Consider the following 18,328-nt stretch of genomic DNA (forward strand, 5'->3'; position numbering starts at 1 on the left):
ATTGTCAGCTCTTCCCAGCCCAGTGAAGAAACATTGGATCACTACTCACTGTTTCCTGTAGGGATACTGCTCTATACCAGGATGATGCAGTGAAATGCAAACATGTGGCCAATGCTTAATGCACTGCAGCGTGGCTAAATGATAGGAAATTATTGTTTAATTTATCTTCAAAGAATAATTGTTTGTAAAGGGATGCATCAAGCTGGGCTGTACACGGTCTCCAGCTGAACAGTGACTCACTTTGCATCATATTTTTAAAATAATTTACTAATCATTAAAAATACAGTACATTTCATTATTTAATGGTGTTTGATGTTACTACAGCTTCAATAATCTCTAAGTACCCTTGGGCTTCAACAGAGCTCATAATTTCTGGATCAATTAAAATCGAACCAATTGTTTGAATCATGGGAACTCATAGCCTTTAAAGACTGACAAACAAAACAACCTTTTTTCTCAATTATGCAAGCTTAAAACATGGAGGGCTATCAGCTATTGTGTCTGAACCAGCTCCCTGTGAGAGCCGGTCACACTGCCTTGCTCTTTCCTTAGACCTCTGTGAAATATTTAGGTGGCTCTTCTGAAAGTTATTACTGAGACTGTTTCCAACATCCTTTCAATCAGCAAATTACAGAGTAAGAGAAGAGGCCACACCAGTAGGTTCAAGAACTGCTACTTCCCTTCAACCATTCTAGTTCTTGAACCAACCTGCACAACTCCAATCACTACATCAGTACAGCAACACCATGACAACTTTCTACTACAATGGACTTTTTCATGGAATAATTTTATATAATTTATGTAGCTAGTTTGTTTTTCTTGTGAACGTTGTGTGCCTATGTTGCTGCTGCAAGTACGCTTTTCATTACACCTGTGCATACATGTACTTGTACATATGACAATAAACTTGATTTTGAGGCTGCTTAAGAAATTCTCATTGTTCCCGACTGATTATTTTGTTAACTATTTTCAATGTGTCTCTACCTATCTCTACGGGTGATGTTTAAAATGGTGCTGGGGAAGCACAAGTGACAACTTGCTGGTAGCTAACAAAACTATAAACTACTGTATTAATCACACTTTATCTTGGATATGATCACTGCAATCAATAGCCATTTCGGAGTTGAACCTTTGAACCTCCTGTTTGACCTGGCATTTTTGTGCTGTGAACTGAAGTCACACAGGTACAGGATAGTTGTGGCATGGTGAGTACAGGCTGAATCAAGATGGTGTGGCCCAGGCCCGAGAATGAGCCAATGTTTGACCATTGCTGGAACAGACTTGGAGGCGATTCACTGCAACAGAATGGAAGCGAGGCGATCGGAGGTGAGATAGAGTCGAGGCGGCGGGGCCCGGGTTGAGAGTGAGGAACTACCTGAGGTTTGGCCAGTTGAAAAGGTCAGGATATCAGGGCTGGAGGCGAGTGAAGGGCCAGTGTTCAGCTCGCTGCTCCACGAGGTTTACTCGTCTCAGCACTGAAGTGAAGCTCTGGCCTGCCACTAATGGGCTCCTAAAGAGGCTGCAGTGATGAATGCCTTCATGGCTGTGAACTTCAGCACTCAATGTTAATTGCTTCCTTTCATTGCTTTGCACAATTTGTTTTTTTCTGCACATTGGGTGCTTGATGGTTTTCTTCTTTTTAATGGCTTTTAATGGTTTCTTTTTATTGGCTTTCTTTGTTTTCTGGCTGCCCATAAGGAGACAAATCTCAAGATTTTAAATAATATAAGTAATTTGATAATAAATGTACTTTGAACATTGGTTATAGACCATCCTGCTAGTGGAAGCAAGATTGCTCTTTCCACTTTCACAAGACCCTTCATAATTTTAACCATGCTATCTGAATCTCCCAAAAACCCAGTATCATATGCTCTGAACTTTACAGTTCACTACTGGAAATCTTTCCTTCAAAAATAACATGGTGGTTGACTCCGGCATTAGATTACTCAATGACCCGTAACCTTTTACATGCAAAACTGGCAGATGAATGTGTCCAAGTTGAATTGTTCAGGCAGAAATTATTCAATCTTCCTTTCCAACAGGGAGAAGTGAATTAGAGCCAGGAAATATAGGTAGTTGGCCTGAGTAGGAACTTAAATAGGAGCTTGGGAGATGGAACAGCTAAATCCTCTGATATAAATGTTTTCCAGTAGCTTGATCCATGCCAACAGACCTCTCAGATGTTGCTCGCCATTTGTCAGATGGGATGTTATTCTAAATGTACAGCAGCAACTTTTTTCTCATTCATCCACTTATTTGGGATTATGGTGCCATAAGCAAGGCCAGAGGTTTTTGCTTAGAGAAGGTGATGGCAGGGCATGTTCTTGAATTGCTGCATCCATTGTCAAAATCATTCTTACAGTGCTCTTGGTTGGGTGGTTCCTGGATCTAGACCTATAGACAATGAAGGACCACCAGTAGACAGTATTTCCATGCAAGGATGGTGCATGACTAAGAGGGGAACCTGCAGGTGGTAGTGTTCCCACAAACTACTTATTTTATCATAAAATGCAGAGGGATTAGTTTAGTTGACCACTTAAGTACTTAGGTAATTAGTTCAGGACAATGTTATAGGGCAGAGGTCCTGTTCCTGTGCTGTATTTTTTCTTTACTTCCCCACCACTCTCCGCTTACCACGGGGATCACTCCCTTTGTGATTTCCTTGTCCATTTGTCCCTTCCCACTAATCTCCCTCCTGGCACATATCCCTGCGAAGAACAGAAATGCTACACCTGCCTATTCACCTTCTACCTCAGCTCCAATCACGGCCCCAAGCAGTCCTTCCAGGTGAGGCAAGCTGAATCTGCTTGAGTTACCTATTGTGTCTGGTACTCCGATGCAGCCTCCTCTACACTGGTGAAACCCGGTATAAACTGCGGAACCGCCTTATCGAGCGCCTCCGCTCTATCCCCGAAAAATTGAATCTTCCAGTGGCCAACCATTTTGATTCCTATCCTCATTCCCATTCCGTCTAGGTACCCTCCACCCTGATGACATGAACATTGATTTCTCCTTCCTTCAAATTTTTTCCCTCCCCCTTCCCTCTTCTTCTATTCGCCATTCTGGCTTCTTACCTCTTCTCCTCACCTGCCTATCACCTCCCCTGGCACCCCTCCTTCTTCCCTTGCTCCCATGGTCCACCCTTCTCTCCTGTCAGATTCCTTCTTACAAGCTTGAGCATACAACTTCAGTTGATGCTTCAGAATTTCATTGAGGGAGTGTTGCATTATCAAAGGTGCCATGACTTTGATGAGACATCAAAGCAAGCACCCATCAGCTACTCCCTGAGGTTGTAAAAGATTCCATTGGCCTACTTGAAGAACAGCAGGGAAATTTTACCCACAGTGTCTTAGACAACGTTTCTCCCTCAAACAGCAAACCTGATTATTTTGTTATCTTTGCTGCTTGTGGGACCTCTCCATGCACAAACTAACTGCTGCATTGCTTATACTAACTACATTCCAAAAAATCTATTTCATTGCCCATAAAATAACACAGAATATCTTTGTTTATGACAGATGTGCACTAAATCCAGGCCGTTCTTCAGTTGTATTCAATTGCAGTAAGGAGCACATATTAAAGCAGGGGCTCGCAACTTTTGTTATGCCATGAACCCCTACCATTAATCAAGGGGTCTGTGGACCCCAGCTTGGGAACCCTGTCTTACAGTTATCCAGAGAACTATCGTTATTCCACTTCGCTATCTGCAATGTGTGAAAATGTGCAGTCTTCCACAGCAACAGAAATGTAAAGAATGAAGTATTAGTAGAAATATGTTACAGGAAATAAATGTCTTATTTGATGCAGAGTCTTTAAATATTGTAGGTATTCTCACTTACTTATGAGGATAGTTGCAGGCTGGCTCCGGACCCCAACTCCAGCGCTGGTAGCTGCTGCCACTTCCACACGGTACAGCATGCCAGCTATCAATCCGCGGACAACCGTTGAATGGACAGTTCCATCAATTGACTTGTTAACATGGAAACGGGAATCATTTCCCAAGCACCAGATCTACAAGAAGAAACGCCCGTGAATTCAAATCAATTTCGCTTGCACGCACAGATGAGTATTATATTACCATGTATACGCTCTGCAAGTCTGGGGCCATGGCCTGTCCTGGGGTTGAAGCCCATCTGTATGTGTGGGTGGGGTGGGAAAGGGGCTTGTTTTACTGTTGTTACCTGTTGTATGTTGGCCACGTGCTGTTCTGCGGAGCATTGTGGGAATGCTATGTTGGCACCAGAATGCGTGGCGACTCTTGTGGGCCGCCCCCCCCCCCGCACATATTCAGATTGTTAACAGAAATGACATATTTCAATGTCTTATCTTTACTCTGAAAGCTTCTTGCAAACAAGGAATTTCTTTCTACCCTGGATATAAAACAACAAATTTAAATCTAAATTATCTCTCAGTTCATACAACAGTGAAATACAGCAACAGACCTTTCAGCCCATCATGTCTGCGCTGACCATGACACCAATTTAAGCTGATTCCTTCTGCTTGTGCACATTCTATATTTCCCTACTCACTGCCTATTCGTGTACCTGTCCAAATGCCCCCTTAGTCCTACTTTGTCTGCCTCCCCACGCAGTGTATTAGTCATCTACCACTTTCTAAAATATCTTGCCTTGCAAACCTTCTTTAAACATCAGCCCGTCATGCATTAAACCTATGCCCCCTAGTATTTGACATTTTCACCCTGGGGAAAAGACTCTATCTAACCCATCTGTGCCTCTGATAATTTTATGTACTTTGATCAGGTTGCCTCTCAGTCTCCAGATAACACTATGGCCAAACCAAATTTTTTTATAGATACAGCATGACTTGCCAGCTGCCATACTCATTGGCCTGTCAAATAAGCCACTTGCCATACGCCTTCTCTCACAGCCTTTTTACTTGTGTTGTTACTTTCAGTAATCTATAGATTTGAGCCCCAAAATCTTTCTGTGCATCTTTGTTCCTGAGGGTCCTGCCATTTACTGTACACTGATTTCCAAAGAGCAACACCTGACTGTAAATAAAACCAGTTCAGCAACATATGCCTCTGTTTTTGATTCTAATACCGTCAATGGGATGAAGTTTGGGCTGGTAATAACAGATAACTGAAGAACAGCGATGACTTTTCATTCAGCCTCCAACCACATAGACAGCTACGTAGCTGAGGGCAGTGATCCGAGACAAGGCTTTGTGTGATAATGCCTATTTTAAAGTCTTAGGAATAACAATTTAATTATAAAGGTATTAATGTGGGATTAGGTGATTAGACAGTGAATGACTATCTGTGCTAACCGAGAGATCGCTAGAGCTTTGAGTGCAATGTAATCAATATGTTATTCATTTGTATTGAACATGAAAACATCGTGATATGAAAGATATTTGTGCAAGTCAATTTAAACAGCATACACAACTATATCAATACTTATAATTACAGTGATTTAAGGAAACTGAAATAACATTTTGCCGGTTATTTTTCCCTTGCTGGCTAAATACCTGAAGATTAGGATGTATTAGGGAGCCCTGACCTAAATCATCTTAAACTTACAGATGATTTTGATTTTGATTACGATTTGGCTAGACGGATGAGTATTCAATATTCCATCATGATGCTTTTAAGGACATAAGGACAATTAAAAGAAGAAAACATTTTCACATTGGAATTTGTCCTTCTAATACTCAAATTCAAGTAGCCAATGTTCAGCCGGGATCTAAGCCACTCCAGGAGTTTCTGACAACACTCTTCACTCTCTGTGCCAACATTAGGGGAGCACTCTTAACTGTGCATTCAATCAATCCTGGGTAGCTTTTAGTTTTCCCTCAATTTAATGATTTGTGGGGAGAATGCGATTGCAATTATTGATGTCAAACTTCTGGCCTTCTAATATGAATTTTGGGCATTTTAGATTTATTGGTATTGATTTAGTATTATCATATGTCACTTGGTCTTGTGTATCATTCATAAAGATCAATTAATTACAGCAGTGCTTTGACATAATACAAGCTAAAACAATAACTGAGTGCAGAATAAAGTGTTACAGTTGCAGAGAAAGTGCAGTGCCAGTAAACAATAAAGTGTCAGATCAAAACAAGTGCAGGATCATAATGAGATTGGCATTTTATTACATCTTCCCCACTTGTCTCCTTAAAGAACTTAACCATTGATCCACAAGCCACCATGCACATTGAGGTTAGCTGTTTGCCAGTCAGAGGTCTGGGCATCACACATCCTCCGGCCTGACATGAGGCGCTATGCCTCTGAACTGCACCTGATCATGGGCATTTATTGACGATACATATCTCCTGTTCATTTGATTTCCCAGTGACTGCAAATATATGCAACTAAGATGGCGCAAAATAGCTGCTTCCTCAAGCTCATCTGTGGAAACAGTTTAAATTCCTCTCTTTAATGTCTCTTTTTTTCACTTTTCAAGGGGGCTAGGATTCTGTCTAAGTCCGTGATCTGCGGATGCACTTATACTGGGTTTTTTCCTGGCAGATGAGTTCCCTTCTTCCTGTTTTTTGACATATCCAGGAGTGGCTTGAATGCTGCGCGCCTCCAGGGTGCGGCCCTGTGAATGACTGATTCCATGCCAGTGTCGCTAACTGAGGAACATTAGAATTTCACAGTGGCGGATGCAGCTGACAGAGGTCTCTGTACTCGAAGGATCGCTCCCTCTCTCTCCTCCCCTTGATGCCGATTCTCGACTCGGAGAATCTTGGAATAAAAAGTGACGCGGCAGACTGTAACACCGCAACAGTGACTTCCTTAGTCTCCACTTTCGCCGAGAAATTGGTGATGCCCCTGTGTGTGTGTGTGTGTGTGTGTGTGTGTGTGTGTGTGTGTGTGTGTGTGTGTGTGTGTGTGTGTGTGTGTGTGTGTGTGTGTGTGTGTGTGTGTGAGAGAGAGAGAGAGAGAGAGAGAGAGAGAGAGAGAGAGAGAGAGAGAGAGAGAGAGAGAGAGAGAGAGAGAGAGAGAGCCTGTAGCATGTCAAAGTGTTGGGTAAGGTTTATGTTGACTGCAGTTCATGGTCTCTCTTTGGGGGCTTTGCTTGGTGGGTGGTGGGTGCTGATGCTTTCTGCTGAATGGGGGGGAGTTGGGAGGTTGATGTTATGTTGCTGCTTGTGTGTGGGAAGAGGGAGAGGGCGCTCTAGGGTTCTAACATCTTTCTGTTGTTAATTCTTTGGGGTTCTCTTTTGATTTTGTGGATGTCTGTGAAACGTAAGAATTTCAGGTTGTATACTATATGCATTCTCTGATATTAAATGGAACCATTTGAAATATACCAAAGTTACTTGTCTTCAATGCTTGACCATTATAAGTACTGTGGACAGACTCCATCCTGGCTTGGCCGTAAATACTGAAGAAGCAATTGCCAAGGAGTATTTGTCTGCAGTAATCCTACCTTGATTCATTCGGGAAGCTGTGAATTAGAGTCATTGCAGGGTACACCAAATGGTAGATTGATATGACCGTTGTTACTGACCAAATTTAAAATCAACCCAGTGTATTTTGCTTTTGAGGTTTAGTGGCCTCACCAGGATAATTCTGAACAAAGACAAAGGCATCACTTGAAATACTGAATATCTTTGCAGACACAAGAATGTAACAGAGAAATTGGGTGATCTGTAATGTAAGACCCAATGACAAAGGAGAATTCAAGGGAAGTGGGTTAACCATATTAGTCACAAGAGAGAGGGCAGATGCTGGATGTCTGGATCAACACACCCTAAATCAACACACCCAACACACCCCAATGGTCAAGCATTGAATACTCAGCAGGTCAGGCAGCATCTATGGAGGAAAGTGAACAGTCCACGTTTCAGGGCAAAGAAGGTTTAGTGAATGATGGCGTTTGGGAGCTGGATTAATACCAGTTGTGATAGTCAGGAACAAGGAGATACATTTATGTTTGCACTAGTTTTGTGGTAATCTGGCAGGGCTTGGGGAGAAAGAAGGGCACGACTGCCTGATTATTGTTTTTTAAGATCTATGAAATGAAAACCTGACAGTTACCGTTAGTCTGTTTCTAGCAGTCATTCGTGATGAATATCCACCCCAGTGGTTGTGTGCAAATACATTTTACTGGCTCCGACTGTGAGGGTTTGAACTGAAATTAGCAGATGCAAATAGTTGCTTGACCAGTCAAGGTGCTTAGACTGAATGATAAATCTCCATTCTCTTCGCCAGCCGAGCAGTTGCCAGCGGAACCAAGCGGCTGTTTTTGTTGTGCAGAATACCGTTAGAGATTGCTTCGCTCTGCTAGTTCTCTCTTTGCAAAGTTGAGCGCAGGTTTTGTTCCTTACTATACGTGCTGCAGATGGCTGAGCAAAGGCTCAGCACTCAGAGTTACAAGCTGGCTGCCCAGAGAGTGCAACCTGCATGATCATAAACGTGCTCTGGTCACTTTCCTACCATGCATCCTAATGAAAATACAGGCTGAAAGCAACAAACTCGATGCCAGCCTACCACTTGTGAGTACTCAGCTCTAGAGAGAAAAAAGTACTTCAACAAAATGTTTCAGCCATAAAGTGCAAAACACAGCCCTTAATCCTCAACTGTTTTAGCTTTTACGTTGAGCATGCATGACCAGTCCTCCCTTAAAACAGGCCAGCTGCATGGGGAATAAAGATCAATTAAAGTAATGAACATATGGTAAACAGTAACCTTATCACCATTAAAGGCTCATTGTAAAAATGCCAAGCCTCCATGGATTTACGAGGCTTCTTTTGTTTTCATTCTTCACCTCAGAACAATTATGATTAAATTCTTTAATTAACATGTCCCAACTGTTGAGAAATTAGGCTAATATATTTTCAAACCTCAGTCATTAGCTTCCCCTGTCCCACTGTTCATTTGATTTATCCCTCCGGTGTCCCGGCTTACCCTGTACTCCTGGATGATTCCATTCTGCTCCTCAATGGGAGGTGGCTCCCAGGACACGCTGATACTGGTGCTGTTGCTCAAGCCAATTGTTGCCACGGTAACAGCTTGTGGCGCAGCAGCAGGAGCTGTTTTTGTTTAGCGGAAAAGAAGAAAAGAATGTTTAAGTGAAGAGAAAGCAGGCTGCGGGACTCTGAGGCAGCTCCTGCTGTGGTCTGTGCCTCAACATATTTGAGATAAAGTGAGTTCAAGGACGTGCGATGGTCCTGCTGAGCCAGGTTAAGCTGGGTTAGAGATGGCAAAGGGAGAGTGACTCTGGCAGCAGATTTCAACAATGTACCATCTTCTTGAGTTTTAAAAACAACACATTTTTTAAAAAATAGGTTAAATTACTTATTAATTGAAGGCAACGTGGAATTTTCAAGCCCATTTTAGATCAGGCCATTAACTGATTTGTCCATTTGAAAGGTTTCTGTATTGAGAGATATTCCCACAGGGCATGACCAAGTTGTAAGATCAGAGCATATTCTCCAAAATAACACTAGCAATGAAAAGTGTTTATGATAATCCCCTGGGTGAAATATTACACATTTCCTATCTGTTCTTGTCAGAGCCAAACTATTGCTTGGCACTGCCCAACACACATGGGCAGTTGGTAAACTCAGTGAGATGTCAAGCAAATTTCTTCCTCCAATGTTTATCGTTTCCACTAATCCCTCAAGGAAAGACTCAGCCCCCACATATTACTGATAAATGATCAGTCTATCAATCTATAACCTTTGCTACAAGTACTAAATGATGACAATCTGCCAACTGTTTAACAGTCCTCTATAGTGCAGCCTAAAGGCGAGCTGCACTTTTCTGAGGCAGAAGCTGGGAGACACAGCTGGGAGGCAGGAAGGAAGTTTTCCACCAAACCCTCTACAAACACTGATCTGTAAACAGATGTGAGGAGATCTGAAGAGGGAGATGTGGAGGAATGAAAAATAATGGGAGATTGATTGGTAGATTATTACCAGTTGTGCTGTGATCATTGTGTTACGAGCTTCAGCTGCTGTGGAGAATCATCTCCTCCCACTATCCTGATCTTGGGTCATTGAAGTGAAAAAATGTGACTATAAAAGGAAATTTTCAAAGAAAATAGATCTTACTTTAAGAAATCTGCTTTCACTCCACTATTTGATCAACCTTTCACTCCTGCAGGAAGATTAGAAGACAATCTAATGCACCATAGCCTAAAGATTGTTGTGGAAGAACATTGCTGCAGGCTTACTGTAGACAGCAGCAAACAAGACTTTGACATGAATCCTACTCAGCAAGGTCCATGCCCAAAATACACCCGTTGTCATTCCCGTCAGACTGTGTGTTCTCCAATGGCCCCCATGCCTCATTGCTTTGACCATTCAGTGCAGCAAAGTGGTCCATGAGCAGGGACTACGCCTCAGTTCAAGTTTACAAACCCTTTATCACAGATGGATGATTAAATACATTTAAAAGATGAGCTCAACTGATTAAAAAGACAAAATATTCAAAAGTAAATAAATTGAAATAGTCACAGCTTCATACTGCAGAGAATTGGCCCTTTGTCCCACAGAGTCTATGCTAACTATCAAGTACCCCTTTACACTAAATCCCAATTTATCCCAATTTTACTCTCTCCACATTGTCGTAAACTTGCCTAGATTCTACCATGAACTACATATACCTGTCTGGACACGCCACCCCCCCCCCTCCCCCGCTGACTGCTCCTGTGGCTCCTCCCATGGACCCCAGTATAAAGGCGATTGGAGACACAGCCCCGGACTCAGTCTCCAGGATGTTGTGTGGTGGTCATTTGCTGCTTGTTCTTTCTTCCAGCCAATAAAAGCCTATATCTCGCCTCACGTCTCCGAGAGTTATTGATGGTGCATCAAGCACGTACCAACATATCAGGGGCAATCTAAAGTGGCCACGTTATCTACCAACCTGCACGGCTTTGGGATGTATGAGGAAACGGAAGTATCTAGGGGGAAACCGATTCTGCTTAAAATGATAAACAAAGACAGTCATTTGTTCAATCAGGCTCATGAATGCTCTCAGAGGAAGAACCTACTAGTCCCATTATCCCCCTCCCCGTTTTACCTGCATTACTGCAACATATTTTCATATATACCCGCCAATTCCACTTTCTAATTTGCACCATTAATAACCAAACATTCATTTACCACAGCCAATTTAGTCCAGCAGGATGTTTTTGTGATATGAGAGAAAGCCGGAGAAAAAGCGGGAAATGCACTTGCACACGGAGAAAACATACAAACTACACATAGATGATACCTGAGATCAGCATCAAACCTGTGATCCTGGAGAACTAACTGTTGCACCACTACGCTAACTGTTTAAGTTAGAGCGGTGAAGCTGGTTTGTACTAGTAATGCAAAAGAAACTCTCTGCAAATTGACAGCCCACAGAAAATCAAGCACAGTTTGAAATGGTCTGGCAATTCACTGTAGCCTCACGTTGGTGCAGATCACGCAAGCCCCAAAGCATCTGTAAGGTCAAACTTGTGCTGTTAGGTTGCATCAGAACCTTACCTTCCTCTGGCGTCCGCACAGTGACAGATTCACTGTCCATTCCTTGGAACTCATCAAAATACGGGCGGATCTTAATCTCGTATTCCATCCCCTTCTTCAAGTCCACAAGAATGGTAGTGCGCTCAGCTGGGGATTTCACATCTTGAACCAGCCAGGTACTTGTTTTGGTTCGGTACATCACCCGGTAACCCTGAATGAATTGGGCTTGCCGATCAACCTGCAACAAACACACCAGGGCAGAAAGACACGTGGTAATTAATGGCTTAGATCACACAATGGAGTATTATATGCCCATTTTTTTTTTTGCCAATGACACAGTGATTATTGGCACGGAAAATAGAATGGATAAAATCATAAAATTACAAAGCGATAACAACTGACGTTAGTGACTGTGCAGTAAAATACTAGTCAGCTTGAGGCCATTCAAAGAAAGCAGAGTTTTGTATGTTTTTAAATGGTGAAGAGTTTGGTCTCAGAACACTTGGGGCTTAAAGAGACTTAGAGATCCTTGGGTGGTGAGGTGGAGATACGTCTCTACCAAAGGAGGTGTGGGGCACTCCTTCCCTCTGTTAGCCTGCAGGTCACCCTTGGGCAGGGATGTAACACCTGTTGCGCCCCCTGATCAGGTGGAGCATATCCAGGTGGTAGACGGTCGTACGAGCAGCTGGCGCATATCGCAAGTCCTGGTTATGTGGCCACGGACACCAGGCAAACAAGCTCTGAAGGGCATTGATAACGGTTGGGGTCACCCATTTTGGAAAGACAATGCCCAGAAGAAGGCAATGGCAAATGGCAATTGCCCAGAACAATCATAGTCAAAGATCATAATCATCCACATCATATGACACAGAAAGAGATCCTTGTATAGAGCTCACTAAGATCCAGTGGTCAGGAATTCAAATAATCAGAAAAAGAGTTTATGCATTTCTTGGCAATGTAGGTCGTCATTTTAGTCACGGAGTCCTTGTTGGTCAAGAACAGTCTCGTTCCCCCACTAATTTTCTTCAAAACCTATTCTTGCCATATTTCCCTGAACTCATTCCAGGTTTCACCTCTCACTTGTACACTTGGGGCACCTTACAGTGGTTAATTAACTTTCCAGCCCACCTTTGGGATTAGGAAGCTAACAAGGGCACCTGAACAAGGGTTAAATTGGTGGGAGGGGGTGATTGCTGTACGGCATGGCTCAAAGGGCCAGAAGGGCCTATTATACACTATATCTCAATAAGATAAACAAACTACTCATGCAGTCACAGTGAGAACTTGCACAAAGTCTACATAGATAGAATCAGAATTTAGGATTGAAGCTGGTAAGTGGAGCTGTGAGACAGCAGCTCTACCAGCTGCACCATGTGGAATGTTAGCTTTTATATCTCAACGATGACAATATAAAGGGGAGAATGTTTTGCTACAGTTACAGAAATCTGAGGAGAGATTACATCTAGATTTCTTTGTCTAGTTCTAAATATTGCATTGTTGGAAATGTGGACAGTGCAGAATCACCAGAGTATTATCTGGTGTGGTTTAAGGCAAGATAACAAACTAGGCAATACTTACTGAAATATATAAATAAATGTTTTTTTTTAAAGTTTTGTAAAGTACTGGAAGAACAGAGAAACTTTTTCCAGTTGTTGGAGAAATTCAGGGCAAGGGGATATAATTATAAAATCAGTATGAAGGCACTCAAGTAAAAGGTTGTAAATACTTCTTCACAGAGAGAAAACCACATGGAACTTTTCACCAGAAGATGTTAACTCCCATTTTAAATTTAACACTGAAGGATACAAGAGTCAAGGCAAATGGATGGGCAGTACACAGATCAGTTGTGATCTCACTGAGTAGGTAGTGGCTGAGCAGTTGCCTCTTATTTCTGTGTCACTCCATTTCTGGAAATATTCTCGAAGAATGCCAGCCAATGCTATTCTAGCACCATAGACTGAGGGGCCATTTCATCCGATGGCATGAAGATATATCATTGCGTACTGTGCCTAAGGTTAGAGCCTATCACTGCACTAGCCTTAGCGGACTACACCTACAATGGACTGCATTCTTTCATGTTCTTGGCACTCACTGCCTGTGACACCAGCATGCCTGAAAGCATCACATTCCGCACCCCTCTTCTCCTTTTATTTCAGCTTAATTAGGTAGAAGACACTGCTTCCTCTAGCATACTCACACAGCCTTTCCATGTTCTCAGCAGGTCTTCCTGCCATTGGAATTGTGCTTTCTAATTAGGGCAAAGAATAAATAAATATTTACCGCCTAATCCATTCTCTGCTCATGCCTCCAAGTTCTGAGCCAGGAGGACGAGTGCTGCTGTTTAGTGTAGGTAGTGTTCTATGGTTTCTGGAGAACAAGTGCCATCAATCAATGCTAATCCCCATTCCCCTTCTCTTTATGCTCACATTTGCACACTTCACAGCAACCCAAACTTCAATAGGTTTGTGTTCAAATCCCCTCTCGACTGCTAAGCAGTCTTGTTAGGAAGTCTAATTTATAGCTGTATTGATTTGATGCCAGTTCCCAGCAGGGTTACCCTAACACCACAGATACAGAAGAGTGTGGGACAATTCCATGCAAAGGGATAAAGACATGGCATTATTAAAGGTCGAGCCTGTCCTTGCATCAGCCCGAAACTTACATGAAGAAATAACACATAAGAAGAACAGTATCAAGCTGGCAGTGCAAAATACCTGAGGACCTGAATTATAGGGAAAGGTTGATAGTTTAGGACTTTACTCCCTGGAGAGTAGGAGAATGAGACCAGATCTTATAGAAATATATAAATTTCTGAGAGGTAAACATATGCAGGTTATTCCCACTGAGGTTGGGGGAGACGGTCAGAATTCAAATCAGGTTTCATATCACTGGCATGCGGTGTGAAATACTAGAACTAGAGGTCATCAGATTAGGGTTAAAGGCAGAACTTCTTCACTCAGAGGATGGTGCAAGGGAGGAATGACCTGTCAGCAGAAGTGGTGGATGTGGGTTCAATTTCAACATCAGGTGAAGTTTAAATAGGTGCTTGGATGGGAGGGGTATGGAGGGCTATGGTCCGGGTGCAGATAGATGGGACTAGGCGGCAAATCAGATCAGTAGACTAGATGGGCTGAAGGGCCTGTTTCTGTGTTGATGATTCTCTAAGTATGAGTTAATAGTTTAAATATAAAAGAAATAGACAGTGATAATGAAAGAAGTCATCTATCCATACGAAATACCTGTGGTAGTGCATCCAATGATGGCAGACAAGCTTTTCACCTGTCTTTCTTCCCCTTACCATGCTCTTCCTCAGCTTTATATGGCAGGAGTGCTGGGGGGTCGGTGGTGTGAGGAAGAGTGGGCAAATGCAGAGGGTCTGAGGGGCAGCCACTGCTGCATTCATTACTTACTGTCCAGGTGACCTGGATGGTTGTAGATGTCAAGGTGACAGGAGGCTGTAGCTGGACCACCATCTCCCCGAGCTCACGTTGTACTTGCCGATGGTCCACACCTTGCCCGGTGGGGCTCACATCTGTATGTGATAAGAGAAATTCCTGCAATAAACTTGTGCAAACATCCTGGGATCTGCTAACAGTTATGTTAATTGTTTTACAGCCCATTATAGAGATAATTAATCAATAGGAACAGAGATAGCAATAGAAACCCTGTCTAGAAATTCGATTAATGGCACATGCATTAGTCAAATGTTGCACAACAACACAAATAGCTGTAAAAATCCATCAACATTTTCAACATCACTTACTATTACAATATGCAAAAGAAACATTACAAATGAACTAATGGCATTAACTGGTCCAATGTGGAAAAAAACACCAGGGACAATCCTGAGCTGGTTTCCTTGGTGCTTCAAGTTAACCATAACTCAGTTTTTACTGATCTGAGTTGAGGTTTACTGACCATTTCTTGCTAGTTTGCTGCACTGAAAAGGATTTCTGTGCTGGCAGTCTTTGTGCAGACCATTAGAGTGAAAGTTTGGTGTTTTAGGAGATGGAAAATCTCAGAGAAATTAAGCACAATGTCAGGCCATTAATATGAAATTGAAAATTTTGATTCCAATCACAGAGAATAACTGGAATAGAGCTCACCTCCATAGTTTGTACTGAAACAGGGATGTTATCATTTACCCAAAAGGGCTCTCTCTCTCACTGTCATTAACTGTGTTTGAATCACTGTAAGTGGCTCTTACATTCCCTCTTTAAATAGCAAGTCTATGAATAGAATAGCCAAAAATAAATTGGTAAGCAAACCCCAAGGGGTTGGGAGAAACTTTGCCACAATATCAGGATTGGTGGGAAGAAAAAGTTCCGAGAATGAATAGAACAGGTTTAGAGGGAAACGGGCCAAACTCGGGCAAATTGGTCTACCTCAGAGAGACATCTTGATTGGCATGAAAGAGTTGGGTCCAAGAGCCTATTTCTATACAGTAACACTCTATGGCTATGACTGAAATAAGCCTACCTTGTGTACGGACGGGTTCAGAGATGGGGCTGGGATCTCCCAGGCCGTACTTGTTGACAGCACGAACGATAAACAGATAGATGGTGTTAAAGTTCAGACCAGTCACTGTATGCTTTTCCACTTTTACATACTCAGCCACCGTTTGCCACGTGCTTCCTGCAGATTGGCTGAAGAGAAAAAGGTGGATGGTGACCGAGTGTGGGCAACATGACGGAATTCTACACCATGTCTTCTTTTCTAAGTGGGAGCTGGTGTATATCAATCAATTAAACTGTCGTACAGCTTATTTACCAAGAGATTTTCATACATTAAACTTATATCACTGGAAGCCATTCACCTCAACAGTCTCACTGCTCCCTCCTATTTCGCTGAACCGTTGCAACTTATTCACTCACACACATACTCATTAATTCCCCTTTGATGTTTTTTTCCCCATTAACCTATGCTAGGGGTAATTTACAATGACCAACAGCACTTTAGGGTGTGGGCAAAAACCAGCGAACCCAGCAGAAACCCACGCTATTACAGAAAGAACATACACACTCCACATGGGCCACAGCAGAGGTCAAGATTAAGCACAGGTCCCTGGAGTTATGAGTTTTATACCATCAACACATGGGAAATTTGTAGACTGATCTATGAAAGTAAATTAACACAAAATATAAAAACAGATAGCAAAAGTTTTTATAAACATATAAATGGAAGTGGGTGGCTAAAGTCAACCTAGGTTCCTTGGAAGATGAGAAGGGGAAATTGATATTGGGTGATAAGGAAATGACTGAGGCATTGAATGACTATTTTGTGTCAGTCTTCATGGTGGAGGACACATCTAATATGCCAAAGAATAATGTTATGGACGTAATGGGAGGTGAGGACCTCGATAAAATCATTGTTACTAAAGAGATAGTGATGAGCAAACTAGAGGGCCTGAAGGTAGGTAAGTCCCCTGGACCTGATGGGATGCATCCCAGGGTGCTGAGAGAATTGGCGGAGGTTATAGTAGACACATCGGTAATCATTTACCAAAATTCTCTAGACTCTGGGCAGGTCCATGCCACTTTTTTAAAAAAGATGTGGGCAAAAGACGGGCAACTATAGGCCAATAAGCTTAACATCTATAGTCGGGAAAATGCTTGAAGCTGCCATTAGGGAAGAAATAGCTAAACATTTCCAAAGGAGTGGTTCCATTAGACAGATGCAGCATGGATTCAGAAAGGGCAGGTCCTGTTTGACAAACTTACTGGAGTTATTTGAGGACATAATGAGTGCAGTGGATAGCGGGGAACAGGTGGATGTCGTGTATTTGGATTTCCAGAAGGCGTTTGATAAGGTGTCGCACAAGAGACTTATAAATAAGATACGGATGCATGGAGTTGGAGGAAGTGTATTGGCATGGATAGTGGATTGGTTAATCAATAGAAGGCAGAGAGTTGGTATAAGTGGGTGTTTCTTCGGTTGGCAGTCTGTGGTGAGTGGGGTGCCGCAGGGGTCAGTGCTGGGCCTGCAGCTGTTTACCATTTATATTTGGAAGAGGGAACTGAGTGTAGCGTAGCAAAATTTGCTGATGACACTAAACTGAGTGGAAAAACAAATTGTACAGAGGATGTGGAGAGTCTGCAGAGGGATATAAATAGGTTAAGTGAGTGGGCCAAGGTCTGGCAGATGGAATGCAACATTGGTAAATGCGAGATCATCCACTTTGGAAAGAGTAATAGAGGAGCAGATTATTATTTAAATGGTGAAAGATTGCAGCATGCTGTTGTGCAGAGGGACTTGGGAGTGCTTGTGCATGAATTGCTAAAAGTTGGCTTGCAGATAGAACAGGTTATTAAGAAGGCAAATGGAATGTTGGCCTTCATTGCTAGAGGGATTGAATTCAAGAGCAGGGAGGTCATGCTGCAACTATACAGGGTACCGGTGAGGCCGCACCTGGAGTACTGTGTGCAGTTCTGGTCTCCATTCTTGAGGAAGGATATACTGGCTTTGGAGGCAGTGCAGAGGAGGTTCACCAGGTTTATTCCAGAGATGAAGGGGTTAAATGATGAGGCGAGATTGAGTCACCTGGGACTATATTCTTTAGAATTTAGAAGAATGAGAAGGGATCTTATAGAAACATACAGAATTTTGAAAGGGATAGATAAGATAGAAGTAGGAAAGTTGTTTCCATTGGTAGGTGAGACTAGAACTAGGGGACATTGTCTCAAGATTCAGGGGAGATTTAGGATGGTGAATCTGTGGAATTCTCTGTCCAGGGAAGCAGTTGAGGCTTCCTCACTAAATATATTTAAGATACAGTTAAATAGATTTTTACATAGTAAGGGAATTAAGGGTTATGGGGAAAAGGCAGGTAGATGGAGCTGAGTTTACCAACAGATCAGCCATGATCTTATTGAATGGCAGGGCAGGCTTGATGGGCCGG

The 18,328-nt window shown here is 42.6% G+C and overlaps 1 protein-coding gene across 2 annotated transcripts in view; it reads right to left on the reverse strand.

The window, feature by feature from the left end:
- The window catches only part of robo3 (roundabout, axon guidance receptor, homolog 3 (Drosophila)), a 315,506-nt gene that overhangs the window by 58,887 nt on the left and 238,291 nt on the right, over positions 1–18,328 (reverse strand). For both annotated transcript variants that reach the window (XM_059957275.1, XM_059957274.1), the window contains 5 exons: positions 15,910–16,076; positions 14,841–14,962; positions 11,452–11,668; positions 8,882–9,006; positions 3,840–4,011 (listed from right to left, as the gene is read on the reverse strand). In XM_059957275.1, coding sequence (XP_059813258.1) covers positions 3,840–4,011; positions 8,882–9,006; positions 11,452–11,668; positions 14,841–14,962; positions 15,910–16,076 — 803 coding nt within the window. The remainder of the gene's footprint in view (positions 1–3,839; positions 4,012–8,881; positions 9,007–11,451; positions 11,669–14,840; positions 14,963–15,909; positions 16,077–18,328) is intronic.

This window comes from Hypanus sabinus, chromosome X2, assembly GCF_030144855.1.
Source record: "Hypanus sabinus isolate sHypSab1 chromosome X2, sHypSab1.hap1, whole genome shotgun sequence".
NCBI classification, from domain to species: domain Eukaryota; kingdom Metazoa; phylum Chordata; class Chondrichthyes; order Myliobatiformes; family Dasyatidae; genus Hypanus; species Hypanus sabinus.